The sequence below is a fragment of the Dendropsophus ebraccatus genome, chromosome 4 (genome assembly GCF_027789765.1).
Source record: "Dendropsophus ebraccatus isolate aDenEbr1 chromosome 4, aDenEbr1.pat, whole genome shotgun sequence".
Lineage (NCBI taxonomy): Eukaryota > Metazoa > Chordata > Amphibia > Anura > Hylidae > Dendropsophus > Dendropsophus ebraccatus.
In genome coordinates this window covers 919,428-939,323 of record NC_091457.1, presented here as the reverse complement: position 1 = coordinate 939,323, position 19,896 = coordinate 919,428, and the positions used below count along the sequence as shown (strand labels likewise).

At 52.4% G+C, this 19,896-nt stretch overlaps 1 protein-coding gene across 1 annotated transcript in view; it reads right to left on the bottom strand.

Annotated features, from left to right (window-relative positions):
* The window catches only part of ABCC8 (ATP binding cassette subfamily C member 8), a 122,579-nt gene that overhangs the window by 25,508 nt on the left and 77,175 nt on the right, over window positions 1–19,896 (bottom strand). Inside the window, exons 17-19 of the mRNA XM_069967758.1 lie at window positions 19,048–19,185; window positions 5,403–5,528; window positions 3,876–3,972 (exon numbers count right to left, since the gene is read on the bottom strand). Of these exons, the coding sequence (XP_069823859.1) occupies window positions 3,876–3,972; window positions 5,403–5,528; window positions 19,048–19,185 (361 nt within the window). The remainder of the gene's footprint in view (window positions 1–3,875; window positions 3,973–5,402; window positions 5,529–19,047; window positions 19,186–19,896) is intronic.

Here is a 19,896-nt window from a genome sequence, read left to right as displayed (position 1 = left end):
TCCCTCATATCCAGGTGGTCCCCCTCTCTCCATGGAATCCCTCATATCCAGGTGGTCCCCCTCCATCCATGGAATCCCTCATATCCAGGTGGTCCCCCTCTATCCATGGAATCCCTCATATCCAGGTGGTCCCCCTCTCTCCAGGGAATCCCTCATATCCAGGTGGTCCCCCTCTCTCCATGGAATCCCTCATATCCAGGTGGTCCCCCCCTCTCTCCATGGAATCCCTCATATCCAGGTGGTCCCCCTCTCTCCATGGAATCCCTCATATCCAGGTGGTCCCCCTCCATCCATGGAATCCCTCATATCCAGGTGGTCCCCCTCTCTCCATGAAATCCCTCATATCCAGGTGGTCCCCCTCTCTCCATGGAATCCCTCATATCCAGGTGGTCCCCCTCTCTCCATGGAATCCCTCATATCCAGGTGGTCCCCCTCTATCCATGGAATCCCTCATATCCAGGTGGTCCCCCTCTCTCCAGGGAATCCCTCATATCCAGGTGGTCCCCTCTCTCCATGGAATCCCTCATATCCAGGTGGTCCCCCCCTCTCTCCAGGGAATCCCTCATATCCAGGTGGTCCCCCTCTCTCCATGGAATCCCTCATATCCAGGTGGTCCCCCTCCATCCATGGAATCCCTCATATCCAGGTGGTCCCCCTCTATCCATGGAATCCCTCATATCCAGGTGGTCCCCCTCTCTCCAGGGAATCCCTCATATCCAGGTGGTCCCCCTCTCTCCATGGAATCCCTCAAATCCAGGTGGTCCCCCTCCATCCATGGAATCCCTCATATCCAGGTGGTCCCCCTCTATCCATGGAATCCCTCATATCCAGGTGGTCCCCCTCTCTCCAGGGAATCCCTCATATCCAGGTGGTCCCCCTCTCTCCATGGAATCCCTCATATCCAGGTGGTCCCCCCCTCTCTCCATGGAATCCCTCATATCCTGGTGGTCCCCCTCTCTCCATGGAATCCCTCATATCCAGGTGGTCCCCCTCCATCCATGGAATCCCTCATATCCAGGTGGTCCCCCTCTCTCCATGGAATCCCTCATATCCAGGTGGTCCCCCTCTCTCCATGGAATCCCTCATATCCAGGTGGTCCCCCTCTCTCCATGGAATCCCTCATATCCAGGTGGTCCCCCTCTATCCATGGAATCCCTCATATCCAGGTGGTCCCCCTCTCTCCAGGGAATCCCTCATATCCAGGTGGTCCCCTCTCTCCATGGAATCCCTCATATCCAGGTGGTCCCCCCCTCTCTCCAGGGAATCCCTCATATCCAGGTGGTCCCCCTCTCTCCATGGAATCCCTCATATCCAGGTGGTCCCCCCCTCTCTCCAGGGAATCCCTCATATCCAGGTGGTCCCCCTCTCTCCATGGAATCCCTCATATCCAGGTGGTCCCCCCCTCTCCAGGGAATCCCTCATATCCAGGTGGTCCCCCTCTCTCCATGGAATCCCTCATATCCAGGTGGTCCCCCTCTCTCCATGGAATCCCTCATATCCAGGTGGTCCCCCTCCATCCATGGAATCCCTCATATCCAGGTGGTCCCCCTCTCTCCATGGAATCCCTCATATCCAGGTGGTCCCCCTCTCTCCATGGAATCCCTCATATCCAGGTGGTCCCCCTCTCTCCATGGAATCCCTCATATCCAGGTGGTCCCCCTCTCTCCATGGAATCCCTCATATCCAGGTGGTCCCCCTCTCTCCATGGAATCCCTCATATCCAGGTGGTCCCCCTCTCTCCATGGAATCCCTCATATCCAGGTGGTCCTCCTCTCTCCATGGAATCCCTCATATCCAGGTGGTCCCCCTCTCTCCATGGAATCCCTCATATCCAGGTGGTCCCCCCCTCTCTCCATGGAATCCCTCATATCCAGGTGGTCCCCCTCTCTCCATGGAATCCCTCATATCCAGGTGGTCCCCCCCTCTCTCCAGGGAATCCCTCATATCCAGGTGGTCCCCCTCTCTCCAGGGAACCCCACATATCCAGGTGGTCCCCCTCTCTCCATGGAATCCCTCATATCCAGGTGGTCCCCCTCCATCCATGGAATCCCTCATATCCAGGTGGTCCCCCTCTCTCCATGGAATCCCTCATATCCAGGTGGTCCCCCTCTCTCCATGGAATCCCTCATATCCAGGTGGTCCCCCTCCATCCATGGAATCCCTCATATCCAGGTGGTCCCCCTCTCTCCAGGGAATCCCTCATATCCAGGTGGTCCCCCTCTCTCCATGGAATCCCTCATATCCAGGTGGTCCCCCTCTCTCCAGGGAATCCCTCATATCCAGGTGGTCCCCCTCTCTCCAGGGAATCCCTCATATCCAGGTGGTCCTCCCCCATTCCCCCATGAAGTAAAATCTCTCATGTACACAGAGGACGAAATAAAGAGAAAAAGAGAGAGACCCAAATAACAAGAGAACAAAATAACGAGAGAGAAATAGGCCAAAATAATAAGAGAGAGACTTTCATCATCCTCGCCCCCCAGGTTACTCCCACTCCCCTTCATCATCCTCGCCCCCCAGGTTTCTCACCATCATCCTCGCCCCCCAGGTTTCTCACCTTCATTGTCCTCGCCCCCCGGGTTTCTCACCTACATCGTCCTCGCCCCCCCGGGTTTCTCACCTTCATCGCCCTGGCCCCCCCGGGTTTCTTACCTTCATCGTCCTGGCTCCCCCGTGTTTCTCACCTTCATCATCCTCGCCCCCCCGGGTTTCTCACCTTCATCGTCCTGGCTCCCCCGTGTTTCTCACCTTCATCATCCTTGCCCCCCGGGTTTCTCACCTTTATCGTCCTCGCCCCCCAGGTTTCTCACACTCGCCTTCATCATCCTTGCCCCCCAGGTTTCTCACCTTCATCATCCTCGCCCCCCCCTTCCGGGTTTCTCACCTTCATCACCCCCATGTTACTCCCACTCGCCTTCATCATCCTCACCCCCCGGGTTTCTCACCTTCATCGGCCTGCCCCCCCCCCCCCGGGTTTCTCACCCTCATCACCCTTGGGTTACTCCCACTCGCCTTCATCATCCTCGCCCCCCGGGTTTCTCACCTTTATCGTCCCAACCCCCCCCCCCCCCCCCCCAGGTTTTTCCCCTTCATTGGCCTCGCCCCCCGGGTTTCTTACCTTAATCGTCCTCGCCCCCCCCCCGGGTTTCTCACCTTCATCGTCCTCGCCCCCTGGGTTTCTTACACTCGCCTTCATCATCCTTGCCCCCCCCCCCCCGGTTTCTCACCTTCATAACCCCCGGGTTACTCCCACTCGCCTTCATCATCCTTGCCCCCCGGGTTTGTCATCTTTATCGTCCTAGCCCCCCCCCCCCCGGGTTTCTCACCTTCATTGGCCTCGCCCCCCGGGTTTCTTACCTTCATCGTCCTCGCCCCCCCCCCCCCGGGTTTCTCACCTTCATCGTCCTCGCCCCCTGGGTTTCTTCCACTCGCCTTCATCATCCTTGCCCCCCCCCCCCCCCCCCCCGGTTTCTCATCTTCATAACCCCCGGGTTTCTCCCATTTGCCTTCATTTACCGTGCCCCCCCGGGTTTCTCCCACTCACCTTCATCATTCTCGCCCCCCGGGTTTCTCCCCTTTATCGTCCTCGCCCCGCCCAGGTTTCTCACCTTCATCATCCTTGCCCCCCGGGTTTCTCCCCTTTATCGTCCTCGCCCCGCCCAGGTTTCTCACCTTCATCATCCTTGCCCCCCGGGTTTCTCACCTTCATTGTCCTTGCCCCTCAGGTTTCTCACACTCTCCTTCATCATCCTTGCCCCCACGGGTTTCTCAACTTCATCACCCCCGGGTTACTCCCACTCGCCTTCATCATCCTCGCCTGCCAGGATTCTCACCTTCATCGTCCTCGCCGCCCCCCCCCCCCCCCACGGGTTTCTCACCTTCATCTTCCTCGTCGTCCCCCAGCAGTGTCTCCCGGGAGAAGACGGGTCTCTTGATGTTCTTCCTCTCCACTGGATTCTTCCTCTCAGTGATTTCCTGCACAGAATAAGGATGAGATGAGAGGAGACCTAACTCCACCAGGGATTCCTTACACATATTGGATTGTAAGCTCTGCGGGCAAGAATCTATTACTCCGCCCATCTGTCATAAAGGGGCGGTCCCAGGTTATGTCAGTCAGATAACGGCAGTGATCATCAGTCCTCGCCCAATGTCTCTGTTATGTCTGCTCCTGGGAAAGCTGTGTGACTGTGAGTATGGCCGCCATCACTGCCCCCCACATATCTCATCACCTGGAAGGCTCCATGGCTGCAGAGGAGGGAATGGCCAACATATTACCCGTCACCCAGCTTTCCCAGAATCAGATATAGGAATAACATACACCGGACAGTCCCCTGTGATCACATGACTAATGGCTCGGAGGGATAACACATACCGGACAGTCCCCATGTGATCACATGACTAATGGCTCGGAGGGATAACACATACCGGACAGTCCCCATGTGATCACATGACTAATGGCTCGGAGGGATAACACATACCGGACAGTCCCCATGTGATCACATGACTAATGGCTCGGAGGGATAACATACACCGGACAGTCCCCATGTGATCACATGACTAATGGCTCGGAGGGATAACACATACCGGACAGTCCCCATGTGATCACATGACTAATGGCTCGGAGGGATAACATACACCGGACAGTCCCCATGTGATCACATGACTAATGGCTCGGAGGGATAACACATACCAGACAGGCCCCCTGTGATCACATGACAAATGGCTCGGAGGGATAACACATACCGGACAGTCCCCATGTGATCACATGACTAATGGCTCGGAGGGATAACATACACCGGACAGTCCCCTGTGATCACATGACTAATGGCTCGGAGGGATAACACATACCGGACAGTCCCCATGTGATCACATGACTAATGGCTCGGAGGGATAACATACACCGGACAGTCCCCTGTGATCACATGACTAATGGCTCGGAGGGATAACACATACCGGACAGTCCCCATGTGATCACATGACTAATGGCTCGGAGCGATAACATACACTGGACAGTCCCGTGTGATCACATGACTCACGGCTCGGAGGGATAACATACACTGGACAGTCCCAGTGTAATCACATGACTCACGGCTCGGAGGGATAACATACACTGGACAGTCCCAGTGTGATCACATGACTCACGGCTCGGAGGGATAACATACACTGGACAGTCCCCATGTGATCACATGACTCACGGCTCGGAGGGATAACACATACCGCACAGTCCCTGTGTGATCACATGACTCACGGCTCCGAGGGATAACACATACCGCACAGTCCCTGTGTGATCACATGACTCACGGCTCGGAGGGATAACATACACCGGACAGTCCCCATGTGATCACATGACGCACGGTTCGGAGGGATAACACACCGGACAGGCCCCCTGTGATCACATGACGCACCTTCTCCAGCTCCTGGTCCTGGCGATTCATCAGCGTCTTCCAGTGCTCGTACAGCTCTGGGTCGGACGTCTGGATGTCCTTCAGGGTTCCCTCCCGCTGGATCATCCCGTCCTTCATGGCGATAATCTGTAAGAAGAGGATTCAGGACATCGATCCGGAGCCATCTATATCTAACCCCTCCCTCTTACGGAGGCCCCTCCCTGATAATAAGGACCCTCCCCCAATCCCTGAGATGCTTCTTACTTTACCAAGGCTCCTCCCCCTCACTGAGCCTCCCGTACTTCTCCAAGGCTCCTCCCCCTCACTGAGCCTCCCGTACTTCTCCAAGGCTCCTCCCCCTCACTGAGCCTCCCGTACTTCTCCAAGGCTCCTCCCCCTCACTGAGCCTCCCGTACTTCTCCAAGGCTCCTCCCCCTCACTGAGCCTCCCGTACTTCTCCATTACAGAGGCCCTTTCCCCTTACTTTGGTTCCTCCCCTTATTAGAAACAGAGTCGGCCGATACCACCCCCCTTGTTAGGGCTACTACACTACAGAGCAAAGAGCTCCGGATATACAGTGCAGAGACTAGCAGCATATCCGCTAGTTATACAGACAGACAGGCACACAGTGTAGAATGCTCCAGCATAGAGCTCCGGATATACAGTGCAGAGACTAGCAGCATATCCGCTAGTTATACAGACAGACAGGCACACAGTGTAGAATGCTCCAGCATAGAGCTCCGGATATACAGTGCAGAGACTTACAGCATATCCGATAGTTATACAGACAGGCACACAGTGTAGAATGCTGCAGCATAGAGCTCCGGATATACAGTGCAGAGACTTACAGCATATCCGATAGTTATACAGACAGGCACACAGTGTAGAATGCTGCAGCATAGAGCTCCGGATATACAGTGCAGAGACTAGCAGCATATCCGCTAGTTATACAGACAGGCAGGCACACAGTGTAGAATGCTCCAGCATAGAGGTCCGGATATACAGTGCAGAGACTAGCAGCATATCCGCTAGTTATACAGACAGGCACACAGCATAGAATGCTCCAGCATAGAGCTCCGGATATACAGTGCAGAGACTAGCAGCATATCCGCTAGTTATACAGACAGGCAGGCACACAGTGTAGAATGCTCCAGCATAGAGGTCCGGATATACAGTGCAGAGTCTAGCAGCATATCCGCTAGTTATACAGACAGGCAGGCACACAGTGTAGAATGCTCCAGCATAGAGCTCAGGATATACAGTGCAGAGACTAGCAGCATATCCGCTAGTTATACAGACAGGCACACAGTGTAGAATGCTGCAGCATAGAGCTCCGGATATACAGTGCAGAGACTAGCAGCATATCCGCTAGTTATACAGACAGACAGGCACACAGCATAGAATGCTCCAGCATAGAGCTCCGGATATACAGTGCAGAGACTAGCAGCATATCCGCTAGTTATACAGACAGACAGGCACACAGTGTAGAATGCTCCAGCATAGAGCTCCGGATATACAGTGCAGAGTCTAGCAGCATATCCGATAGTTATACAGACAGGCAGGCACACAGTGTAGAATGCTCCAGCATAGAGCTCCGGATATACAGTGCAGAGACTAGCAGCATATCCGCTAGTTATACAGACAGACAGACAGGCACACAGTGTAGAATGCTCCAGCATAGAGCTCCGGATATACAGTGCAGAGACTAGCAGCATATCCGATAGTTATACAGACAGGCACCCAGTGTAGAATGCTCCAGCATAGAGCTCCGGATATACAGTGCAGAGACTTACAGCATATCCGCTAGTTATACAGACAGGCACACAGCGTAGAATGCTCCAGCATAGAGGTCCGGATATACAGTGCAGAGACTAGCAGCATATCCGATAGTTATACAGACAGGCACACAGCGTAGAATGCTCCAGCATAGAGCTCCGGATATACAGTGCAGAGACTAGCAGCATATCCGATAGTTATACAGACAGGCACACAGTGTAGAATGCTCCAGCATAGAGGTCCGGATATACAGTGCAGAGTCTAGCAGCATATCCGCTAGTTATACAGACAGACAGGCACACAGTGTAGAATGCTCCAGCATAGAGCTCCGGATATACAGTGCAGAGACTAGCAGCATATCCGCTAGTTATACAGACAGACAGACAGGCACACAGTGTAGAATGCTCCAGCATAGAGGTCCGGATATACAGTGCAGAGTCTAGCAGCATATCCGCTAGTTATACAGACAGACAGGCACACAGTGTAGAATGCTCCAGCATAGAGCTCCGGATATACAGTGCAGAGACTAGCAGCATATCCGCTAGTTATACAGACAGACAGGCAGGCACACAGTGTAGAATGCTCCAGCATAGAGCTCCGGATATACAGTGCAGAGACTAGCAGCATATCCGCTAGTTATACAGACAGGCACACAGTGTAGAATGCTCCAGCATAGAGCTCCGGATATACAGTGCAGAGTCTAGCAGCATATCCGCTAGTTATAGAGACAGACAGGCACACAGTGTAGAATGCTCCAGCATAGAGGTCCGGATATACAGTGCAGAGACTAGCAGCATATCCGATAGTTATACAGACAGGCAGGCACATAGTGTAGAATGCTCCAGCATAGAGCTCCGGATATACAGTGCAGAGACTAGCAGCATATCCGCTAGTTATACAGACAGGCACACAGTGTAGAATGCTCCAGCATAGAGCTCCGGATATACAGTGCAGAGACTAACAGCATATCCGCTAGTTATACAGACAGGCACACAGTGTAGAATGCTCCAGCATAGAGCTCCGGATATACAGTGCAGAGACTAGCAGCATATCCGCTAGTTAGACAGACAGGCAGGCACACAGTGTAGAATGCTTCAGCATAGAGCTCCGGATATACAGTGCAGAGTCTAGCAGCATATCCGCTAGTTATACAGACAGACAGGCAGGCACACAGTGTAGAATGCTTCAGCATAGAGCTCCGGATATACAGTGCAGAGACTAGCAGCATATCCGCTAGTTATACAGACAGGCAGGCACACAGTGTAGAATGCTCCAGCATAGAGCTCCGGATATACAGTGCAGAGTCTAGCAGCATATCCGCTAGTTATACAGACAGGCAGGCACACAGCGTAGAATGCTCCAGCATAGAGCTCCGGATATACAGTGCAGAGACTAGCAGCATATCCGATAGTTATACAGACAGGCACACAGTGTAGAATGCTCCAGCATAGAGCTCCGGATATACAGTGCAGAGACTAGCAGCATATCCGATAGTTATACAGACAGGCACACAGTGTAGAATGCTCCAGCATAGAGCTCCGGATATACAGTGCAGAGACTAGCAGCATATCTGCTAGTTAGACAGACAGGCAGGCACACAGCATAGAATGCTCCAGCATCGGGCGTGGATTAGCTATGGAGCTGTAAGGACGCACTTACTGGGAGCTCCGGGCCAGCAGCCATGACAAACCAGCCTAACTGAAGCAATTCTCAGATTTTGGAATGCCTAAACCCTTGGGAACTGCATCTGTTACCCCAAACCGTCCGGTTACCCGATCGGTAGCATCCACTGGCGGCACAGACCGCTTTTTCCTGCCCGCACCTCAGTGCCTCATGGAACAAAACATGGCGCCCTCAGCAGCAGCGTCTCCAGCGGGACCCACGGGACCACATGAGGTTTCTGGCCACAGTGGAGGGGACACTCACCTTCCGTGTCTCAGAGGGCAGATGTCCCGATCGCCTCCTGACCCACTAGCGGGCGAGGATTGAACCTTCATGGGACTATCGCTGGCGTGCAGCAGGCCTCCATTAAGCTCCCCGTCGGAGGTGGTACAGTCTGAGCTGCAACTGCTGAGGAGCCTCATCAAAGCCCTGCCGTCTAAACAGGACCTCGATCAGGTGGCACAGCGGATTGAGGTGGCGCAACAACAGGCCCTGGAGGCTGTAAAGGAGGAAGTCACGAGTCTCTCCACACGCACTACCTCAAATGAGGACGCCATTACCGCCCTGACCACGAGGGTGGCCGCCTTGGAATCAGAATTGGCGCTGCAACGGTCCCAGGTGCGCTCCCTCACTATCCTGCTGGATGACCAAGAGAATTGGGGGAGATGGAACAATGTGAGACTCAAAGGTTTGAGGGAAAGAGGGGCGCAGGATGAGTTGCTTCAACGGGTCACAGCATTATTTAACAAGGTGTCACATTTACGGTGGACCATGTGCATAGGGTGAATAGACAGCAGCAGGACGCGGGCACACCAAGAGACGTGCTGTGCAGATTGCATTATTACACGGAGAAGGAAGCCATACTTAAAGCAGCAAGGGACAGAGACACAGATATTTTATTCGAGGGTGAGGTGGTGCGACTGTTTCCCAATGTCTCTGCGCGCAAACTCTACATGAGGAGAAGGGACACCCTTTTCTTCTCATAGTAAGGAGACAAGACCGCACATGCATACTGAGATCCCTAGACCAATTGGAGGGACTGTTCACCTTCCTGGAAACGAGGCCCATGTCGATCCCTGATTGGCTGTCTGCAGAACGCGTCCCTCCCACAGTGCCAAGACCTCGACCACGGAGGATTAGGAGGTGCACCCGGTCCAGATCCGGCCCCAGGAGGGGCACCTCTCCACTTGGCCCGGACCTGTCCTTGGGCCTTCCAAACTTTATTGTGGACACCAGCAACCTAACTTACTCTGCTGGGTCTTTACTCCGAGATAGGAGGAATAAAGTGGGTGTACACCCCGATGGACCCCCAATTAATGAAGAGCCTGTGGACGCCCCACCACCCCACCGAGCAGTACTTGGATATAGGTCTTTATTTGAGGGTTGCTGTTTTCTGTTTTCATTCCAGGACTATAATTGACCTTGTTTATGTAATACAATTCAGTTTAAGCATTGGGCCCCGCGGGGCTTGTGTCGTCCCCATCCTGCCCCTTGGGGTGGGGTGGTGGTTGCCACGGGCACCCGCAGTGTTAATTCTGACCATTAGGCGGTTGCTGGCTATGGATCTCCTCCATGGATTTCCATTTCCTCTCTGTTTTTTCCTTTCTCTGCCCTACGGGGGTCCTTTGGTTCTCTTTAGGTGCTTTCTTCTGGGCGTTGCCCTCTACCTCTTCCTCTACCTCTCTCTAACTGCTGCGTTTCTCTTTCTGATCGGGCGCTCTTCCCGCCTCCTGTTATACGGGGGTCCAGAAGCGCCTAACATCCTTTTTCCCCTCTCTTTTCTCTCCCTTTCTCCCCTTCTTCTCCCTTCCTGATTCTTAGTCCCCTTCTTCCCCCCTCCTTCTTTTGCTTCCCCCCCCCCTTTTCCCTGGTACCCCTACCCAGTCTCCCTGCCCTCCCCCCCTAAATGATGGCTGCCGCCTCGGTGCCTTTGCGGATTGGGTCCTTGAATGTGAAAGGGTTGCATGACCCCGGCAAACGCTCAATTCTAAAGAATTACCTGCGCAAGCAGAATCTAGATGTAGTGTTTTTGCAGAAAACCCATTTGTTAGCCACTAATCAGATCACACTCACTAACATGCTTTTTCCCTCTGCTTACCATAGCTACTCCCCGAACCCCAAGGCGTGCGGATCTTGCATTTTGGTCTCTAAGAATCTTCCGTGGGAGCATGTCGAGACGTTGTGTGATGATGCAGGTAGGATGGTCCTTCTCAAGGGCCGTATCGCAGCACACACCTTTACCTTTGCCTCCTTCGATTTGCCAAATACGAATCAGGGTCAGGCACTCTCCCAGATGCTGGACACATTGGACGACTTTGTGGAAGGGACATTGGTCCGGGGGGGGGGGGGGGGGGGGGGGGAGACTTCAACGTCGCGCTGGAGCCCCGCCTAGACACTTCCTCTGGTTCCTCACGTTAGCTCTTCACTAACAGTAGGGTGCACACAACACTGCAAACACACAGGCTGGTTGATGCCTGGCGGGTTTGCCACCCTACTTTTCATTTTATTCCCCTGCACACAATGTCTACTCCAGATTGGACTATTTTCTACATCACGGGGATCTCTTCTTGCTCCTGCGTGCCCACATTGACAGTACTACATTTTTAGATGACGCTATGGTGGTGCTTGCCCTGGAGATGCCCGCACTGCGGGCCTCTCAGTGGCAATGGCGACTGAATACCTCGCTCATACAGGACCTTGTGATCCAACAAGAAATCAAATCCACCTTAGAGACTTACTTCCCCACCAATGACACTGCTGATGTCTCCCGTATGTCGGTCTGGGAGGCGCATAAATGTGTCATTCGTGGGATACTGGTAAAACATGGGGCGCGTCTGAAAAAGGAGAGGTCTCTTAAGACGGAGAGACTGTGGCCCAACTCCGTGAGTTAGAATCGACACACAAACAAACACATCTCTCACACACCGCGAAGGCCACTCTCTCCAAGTGTAGGAGATACTATTACGAACATGGTAATAAACCTGGCAGGGCCCTGGCGCGTGCGCTACGGGCACAACAGGCACGGTCATACATCACTTTTGTTAAATCAGACTCTACTACCTCACTTAACCTCCCGTCGGCTATAGCAGAGGCGTTTCAGACATATTACGCCGGCCTCTACTCTGTAGACTCGACCAACCCCGCCACAACCGGTCGTGATTTCAAGGACCGTATCCGGTCATACATAGCGGACTCAGGCATGCCTAAACTGGAGGCGACAGTGGTGGAGGCGCTGGAACAGCCCATTTCCACTGGAGATCCAGTGATGGCTATCTTAGACTCCAAAACAGGGAGGGTACCGGGCCCGGATGGGTTCCCCCTGGGATACTATAAACTATTTCAAGCGCAACTGGCCCCGTACTTTGTTAAGGCCTTCAACGTGGTCTCTGACGCGGGAATGTTGCCCCTGGACGCTACACGCGCACACATTTCTGTGATACCTAAGGAGGGGAAGGACAGCACCCTGTATAGCTCATACCGTCCCATATCATTGCTCAACACGGACCTCAAGCTTTTCTCTAAGATCCTCGCTACCAGACTATCTGCGGTTCTAGGAGGGACCTTTCACCCTGACCAGGTGGGCTTCATGACAGAAGAGAGGCCAGAGACAACAACATAAGGGCCATAGACTTGATCCAGAAGGCCAAATCCCTCGACCTACCGATGATGTTACTATCAACGGACGCTGAAAAAGGATTCAATAGGATTAATTGGACCTTTTTGGTGGAGACCTGGGCCTTGGTCACAATTTTATGAATTGGGTCCGGGCACTATACCATACTCTGATGGCACATGTCAGGCTGAGTGGTTTCCTCTCTGAAGAATTCAAGATCAAAAATGGGACTAGGCAGGGTTGTCCCCTATCCCCTCTTATTTTTATTTTGGTTTTAGAACCTTTCCTATGTAAAATATGGGACCATTCAGATGTGGGGGGAGTACCAATCCATGACACCACCCATAAGGTCACTGCGTATGCATCACAAACCCGACGATTATCCCCCCCCTCCTTGATGAGGGAATTAGAAGACTTTGCTCGTCTATCCAACTTTAAAATCAACTTTACCAAATTAGAGGCCTTAAATGTGGGCTTATCAGAATCGGTGGTGTCTGGACTACGGGGCTCCTTCTGTTTCCGGTGGGCAAAAGACACAATCAGATATCTTGGTATCCGTCTTCCCGCAGATCTACGCAAATTACACTCTCTAAATTCCCCCCCCCTTGCTATCCCAAATACATTCTCAGTGTGCGGCGTGGTCCGGGGGTTACTTCTCGTGGTTTGGGAGGTGCGCTATTCTCAAGATGACTATTTTACCCAAATTCTTATATCTCTTCCAGTGCATCCCCACTAGGATCCCAGTCTCTTTTTTCAAGGCGGTGACTTCCATGCAAACTAGGTTTGTGTGGAATAACAAGCCGAACCGCCTCAGACGAACCATCCTCTGCCGCCCTAAGTCTCAAGGCGGGGTGGGATTGCCCAATTTAAAACTAAACCAGCAAGCAGCTCTACTGACAAGGGTGGTGGACTGGTGCAGACATGGAGATGTAAAGCCGTGGGTGAAAGTGGAGCAGTCCTTCATGAATGTCCCCCTCTTCTGTCTTCCGTGGCTGCACCCGTCCAGCGCCCCTTCCTCCGCACGCACCCCACCATCGGCCCAACCATCCTCGCGTGCGCAGCTAGCCAATCTCACATGCTACCACCTAGATCGCCATGTTTCCCAGTACTGGGCAATCCCTCCTTCCCATCGGGACTTACTGACCTGGTGTTTAGGTCCTGGATATCGGCAGATAGGTTCAGACTATCTTCTTTTCGGGTGGGCGAGGTCATGGATCCTGTCCCCTTGGGACCTTGGAGGGTCATCCAGGTCAAACATTTCCTGGGCACGTTGCCAATGGCCTCCTCATATGCCTCGTCTCCCACTCCCTTTGAAACGCTGTGCCTAGAGAAGGGTTCCCTGAGACGTACCCTTTCTCAAACTTATGCACTATTGATCCTCCGGAGCCCCTGGATTTTCTCTTGAAGTGGGAGGGGGACCTGGGGCTGTCATTGTCCACGGCTCAGAGGGACCGCATTCTCACCCTAGTCCACGGGTCGTCCATGTGTACAAGCTATCAGGAGACTGGATATAAAATACTTACCAGATGGTAAAGAGTGCCAGCAAAACTTAATTCTATTTAGCTGGAGGTTGATCCGACGTGCTGGAGGTGCGGCACTTCTGAGGGTACGCACTTACACATTTTTTGGTCCTGTCCTCTACTGACACCCTTCTGGGATGAAGTATGCAGGATTATTAAGAAGGTGACTGGAGTATAATTTGAGCTATCTCCGGCTCTGTTCCTCTTGCACCATTGCTCACTCCCGACAGCGCTCTACAAGAAATCTTTGCTGAAATTTCTGGTGATGGCAGCGAGACTCTGTATTCCTCTCTGTTGGAAACCCCCCTCCCAATAACACTTTGGATTGCCAAGGTCAACGACCTAATGTACATGGAGGACTTGACCTCCTCGCTTCATGACTCCAATGCAAGATTCACCGCCACATGGTTCCCCTGGATGGAGTTTAAAGGGGTAGTGCGGCGGTAAACAATTATTCACAGAATAACACACATTACAAAGTTATACAACTTTATAATGTAAGTTATGTCTGTGAATGGCCCCCTTCCCCGTGTCCCACCACCCCCACCCGTGTACCCGGAAGTGTGGTGCGATATACATACCTGATCCGTGTCGCGCCCGTCCGCCATCTTGTGCCAGGACGTCATCTTCGGCTGGCCGAACAGCTCCAACTGTCCCTAGTGCCGGCCGCCCTCTGCAGCGTCACCAAATGCTCAGCTGCGATTGGCTGAGCGTAACTGTGCTCAGCCAATCGCGGCTGAGCAGCTGATGACGCTGCAGAGGGCGGCCGGCACTAGGGACAGTCGGAGCTGTTCGGCCAGCCGGCCGAAGATGATGTCAATTACAGAAGATCGGAGACGGGGGTCGGCACGTGACAGGTAATGTATAATGCACCACACTTCCGGGTACACGGGTGGGTGTGGTGGGACACGGGGAAGGGGGCCATTCACAGACATAACATACATTACAGAGTTGTATAACTTTGTAATGTGTGTTATTCTGTGAATAATTTCTTAGCGCCGCACTACCCCTTTAAGGATTCTCCGGATTACCTTACCTTGGTGAGTGGGACCTGCTTGGTTTACCTCCGACTTCCGGCTATGGGCCCTTGCCTGGGCATGTGGTCAGGGCGGGGTAGTCTGCCTGGGCCCTAGGTGGGGGCCATCGCAACACTCACTGCCCTGTCTCATGTGTCAGACTGGAGACGGGGAGTGGTTGTCCGTTCTTTCCTTTTCCGTGACTTCAAAATAAAGAATTTAAAATGCTCCAACATAGAGCTCCGGATATACAGTGCAGAGACTAGCAGCATATCCGCTAGTTATACAGACAGGCAGGCAGTGTAGAATGCTCCAGCATAGAGCTCCGGATATACAGTGCAGAGACTAGCAGCATATCCGCTAGTTATACAGACAGGCAGGCACACAGTGTAGAATGCTCCAGCATAGAGCTCCGGATATACAGTGCAGAGACTTACAGCATATCCGCTAGTTATACAGACAGGCAGGCACACAGTGTAGAATGCTCCAGCATAGAGCTCCGGATATACAGTGCAGAGACTAACAGCATATCCGCTAGTTATACAGACAGGCACACAGTGTAGAATGCTCCAGCATAGAGCTCCGGATATACAGTGCAGAGACTAGCAGCATATCCGCTAGTTATACAGGCAGGCACACAGTGTAGAATGCTCCAGCATAGAGCTCCGGATATACAGTGCAGAGACTAGCAGCATATCCGATAGTTATACAGGCAGGCACACAGCGTAGAATGCTCCAGCATAGAGCTCCGGATATACAGTGCAGAGACTAACAGCATATCCGATAGTTATACAGACAGGCAGGCACACAGCGTAGAATGCTCCAGCATAGAGCTCCGGATATACAGTGCAGAGACTAGCAGCATATCCGATAGTTATACAGACAGGCACACAGCGTAGAATGCTCCAGCATAGAGCTCCGGATATACAGTGCAGAGACTAGCAGCATATCCGCTAGTTATACAGACAGACAGGCAGGCACACAGTGTAGAATGCTCCAGCATAGAGCTCCAGATATACAGTGCAGAGACTAGCAGCATATCCGCTAGTTATACAGACAGGCACACAGCGTAGAATGCTCCAGCATAGAGCTCCGGATATACAGTGCAGAGACTAGCAGCATATCCGATAGTTATACAGACAGGCACACAGCGTAGAATGCTCCAGCATAGAGCTCCGGATATACAGTGCAGAGACTAGCAGCATATCCGCTAGTTATACAGACAGACAGGCAGGCACACAGTGTAGAATGCTCCAGCATAGAGCTCCAGATATACAGTGCAGAGACTAGCAGCATATCCGCTAGTTATACAGACAGGCACACAGTGTAGAATGCTCCAGCATATAGGTCCGGATATACAGTGCAGAGACTAACAGCATATCCGCTAGTTATACAGACAGACAGGCACACAGTGTAGAATGCTCCAGCATAGAGCTCCGGATATACAGTGCAGAGACTAGCAGCATATCCGCTAGTTATACAGACAGGCAGGCACACAGTGTAGAATGCTCCAGCATAGAGGTCCGGATATACAGTGCAGAGACTAGCAGCATATCCGCTAGTTATACAGACAGGCACACAGCATAGAATGCTCCAGCATAGAGCTCCGGATATACAGTGCAGAGACTAGCAGCATATCCGATAGTTATACAGACAGGCACATAGTGTAGAATGCTCCAGCATAGAGCTCCGGATACACAGTGCAGAGACTAGCAGCATATCCGATAGTTATACAGACAGGCACACAGTGTAGAATGCTCCAGCATAGAGCTCCGGATATACAGTGCAGAGACTAGCAGCATATGCGATAGTTATACAGACAGGCACACAGCGTAGAATGCTCCAGCATAGAGGTCCGGATATACAGTGCAGAGACTTACAGCATATCCGCTAGTTATACAGACAGACAGACAGGCACACAGTGTAGAATGCTCCAGCATAGAGCTCCAGATATACAGTGCAGAGACTAGCAGCATATCCGCTAGTTATACAGACAGGCAGGCACACAGCGTAGAATGCTCCAGCATAGAGGTCCGGATATACAGTGCAGAGACTAGCAGCATATCCGCTAGTTATACAGACAGGCACACAGTGTAGAATGCTCCAGCATAGAGCTCCGGATATACAGTGCAGAGACTAGCAGCATATCCGCTAGTTATACAGACAGGCACACAGTGTAGAATGCTCCAGCATAGAGCTCCGGATATACAGTGCAGAGACTAGCAGCATATCCGCTAGTTATACAGACAGGCACACAGTGTAGAATGCTCCAGCATAGAGCTCCGGATATACAGTGCAGAGACTAGCAGCATATCCACTAGTTATACAGACAGGCACACAGTGTAGAATGCTCCAGCATAGAGCTCCAGATATACAGTGCAGAGACTAACAGCATATCCGCTAGTTATACAGACAGGCAGGCACACAGTGTAGAATGCTCCAGCATAGAGCTCCGGATATACAGTGCAGAGACTAGCAGCATATCCGCTAGTTATACAGACAGGCAGGCACACAGTGTAGAATGCATCAGCATAGAGCTCCGGATATACAGTGCAGAGACTAGCAGCATATCCGCTAGTTATACAGACAGGCACACAGTGTAGAATGCTCCAGCATAGAGCTCCAGATATACAGTGCAGAGACTTACAGCATATCCACTAGTTATACAGACAGGCACACAGTGTAGAATGCTCCAGCATAGAGCTCCAGATATACAGTGCAGAGACTAGCAGCATATCCGCTAGTTATACAGACAGGCAGGCACACAGTGTAGAATGCTCCAGCATAGAGCTCCGGATATACAGTGCAGAGTCTAGCAGCATATCCGATAGTTATACAGGCAGGCACACAGCGTAGAATGCTCCAGCATAGAGGTCCGGATATACAGTGCAGAGACTAGCAGCATATCCGCTAGTTATACAGACAGGCACACAGCGTAGAATGCTCCAGCATAGAGCTCCGGATATACAGTGCAGAGACTAGCAGCATATCCGATAGTTATACAGACAGGCAGGCACACAGTGTAGAATGCTCCAGCATAGAGGTCCGGATATACAGTGCAGAGACTAGCAGCATATCCGATAGTTATACAGACAGGCAGGCACACAGCGTAGAATGCTCCAGCATAGAGCTCCGGATATACAGTGCAGAGACTAGCAGCATATCCGCTAGTTATACAGACAGGCAGGCACACAGCGTAGAATGCTCCAGCATAGAGCTCCGGATATACAGTGCAGAGTCTAGCAGCATATCCGATAGTTATACAGACAGGCAGGCACACAGCATAGAATGCTCCAGCATAGAGCTCCGGATATACAGTGCAGAGACTAGCAGCATATCCGCTAGTTATACAGACAGGCACACAGTGTAGAATGCTCCAGCATAGAGCTCCGGATATACAGTGCAGAGACTAGCAGCATATCCGCTAGTTATACAGACAGACAGGCACACAGCGTAGAATGCTCCAGCATAGAGCTCCGGATATACAGTGCAGAGACTAACAGCATATCCACTAGTTATACAGGCAGGCACACAGTGTAGAATGCTCCAGCATAGAGCTCCAGATATACAGTGCAGAGACTAGCAGCATATCCGCTAGTTATACAGACAGGCACACAGTGTAGAATGCTCCAGCATAGAGCTCCGGATATACAGTGCAGAGACTAGCAGCATATCCGCTAGTTATACAGACAGGCACACAGTGTAGAATGCTCCAGCATAGAGCTCCGGATATACAGTGCAGAGACTAGCAGCATATCCGATAGTTATACAGACAGACAGACAGGCACACAGTGTAGAATGCTCCAGCATAGAGCTCCGGATATACAGTGCAGAGACTAGCAGCATATCCGCTAGTTAGATAGACAGGCGGATAACGCAAAAGAAATCCTCGAGAACGGCCTTATGGTCAGAGAATAGGAACTGATGAAGTTGAACTGATGAACTGATGAAGAACTTGTCTGACACAGGAAACGTCCAAGTGGTCGGATTTTGGTTTCCAATAAACAAGCATTTTTCTCCCAAAGACTTTAATGGGATTCGATATTGTATGGAATAGTCAAAGATGGCGGCCCCCTTACCCAGTCAGCGTGAGGCAGGTACTGCAGCTTGTGTGTCACCAGGACGGTGGTCCTCTTGTTGTTTCGCAGCATCTTGAGGATCCCGTCCTGCATAAGGTGGTCACTCAGGTGAATGTCCAGGGCAGAGAAGGGGTCGTCCTGCCGGGGGAGAAAGCCCAATGATTGTCACTGCGGGGGTGACACATACCGGACTAAGACAGTGCAACAAACCCTCAGCTGCTGGAAATATAGGCCGCACAACAGGGCTGACAGGGTTATGTGTGCCATCCATTATCCGGGCACCCCCTGTTATCTGTGCCATCCATTATCCAGGCACCCCCTGTTATCTGTGCCATCCATTATCCGGGCACCCCCTGTTATCTGTGCCATCCATTATCCGGGCACCCCCTGTTATCTGTGCCATACATTATCCGGGCACCCCCTGTTATATGCATTATCCGGGCACCCTGTGCCATCCATTGTCCGGACACCCCCTGTGACATGCATTATCCGGGCACCCCCTGTTATCTGAGCACCCTGTGCCATCCATTATTTGGGCACCCCCTGTTATCTGGGCACCCCCTGTGACATGCATTATCCGGGCACCCCCAGTTACCCAGGCACCCTGTGCCATCCATTATTCGAGCACCCTGTGCCATCCATTATCCGGGCACCCCCTGTTATCTGGGCACCCCCTGTGACATGCATTATCCGGGCACCCCCAGTTACCCAGGCACCCTGTGCCATCCATTATTCGAGCACCCTGTGCCATCCATTGTCCGGGCACCCCCTGTGACATGCATTATCCGGGCACCCCAGCACCCTGTTATCTGTGCCCCCAGTTACTCGGTCACCCCGTTATACCGGCAC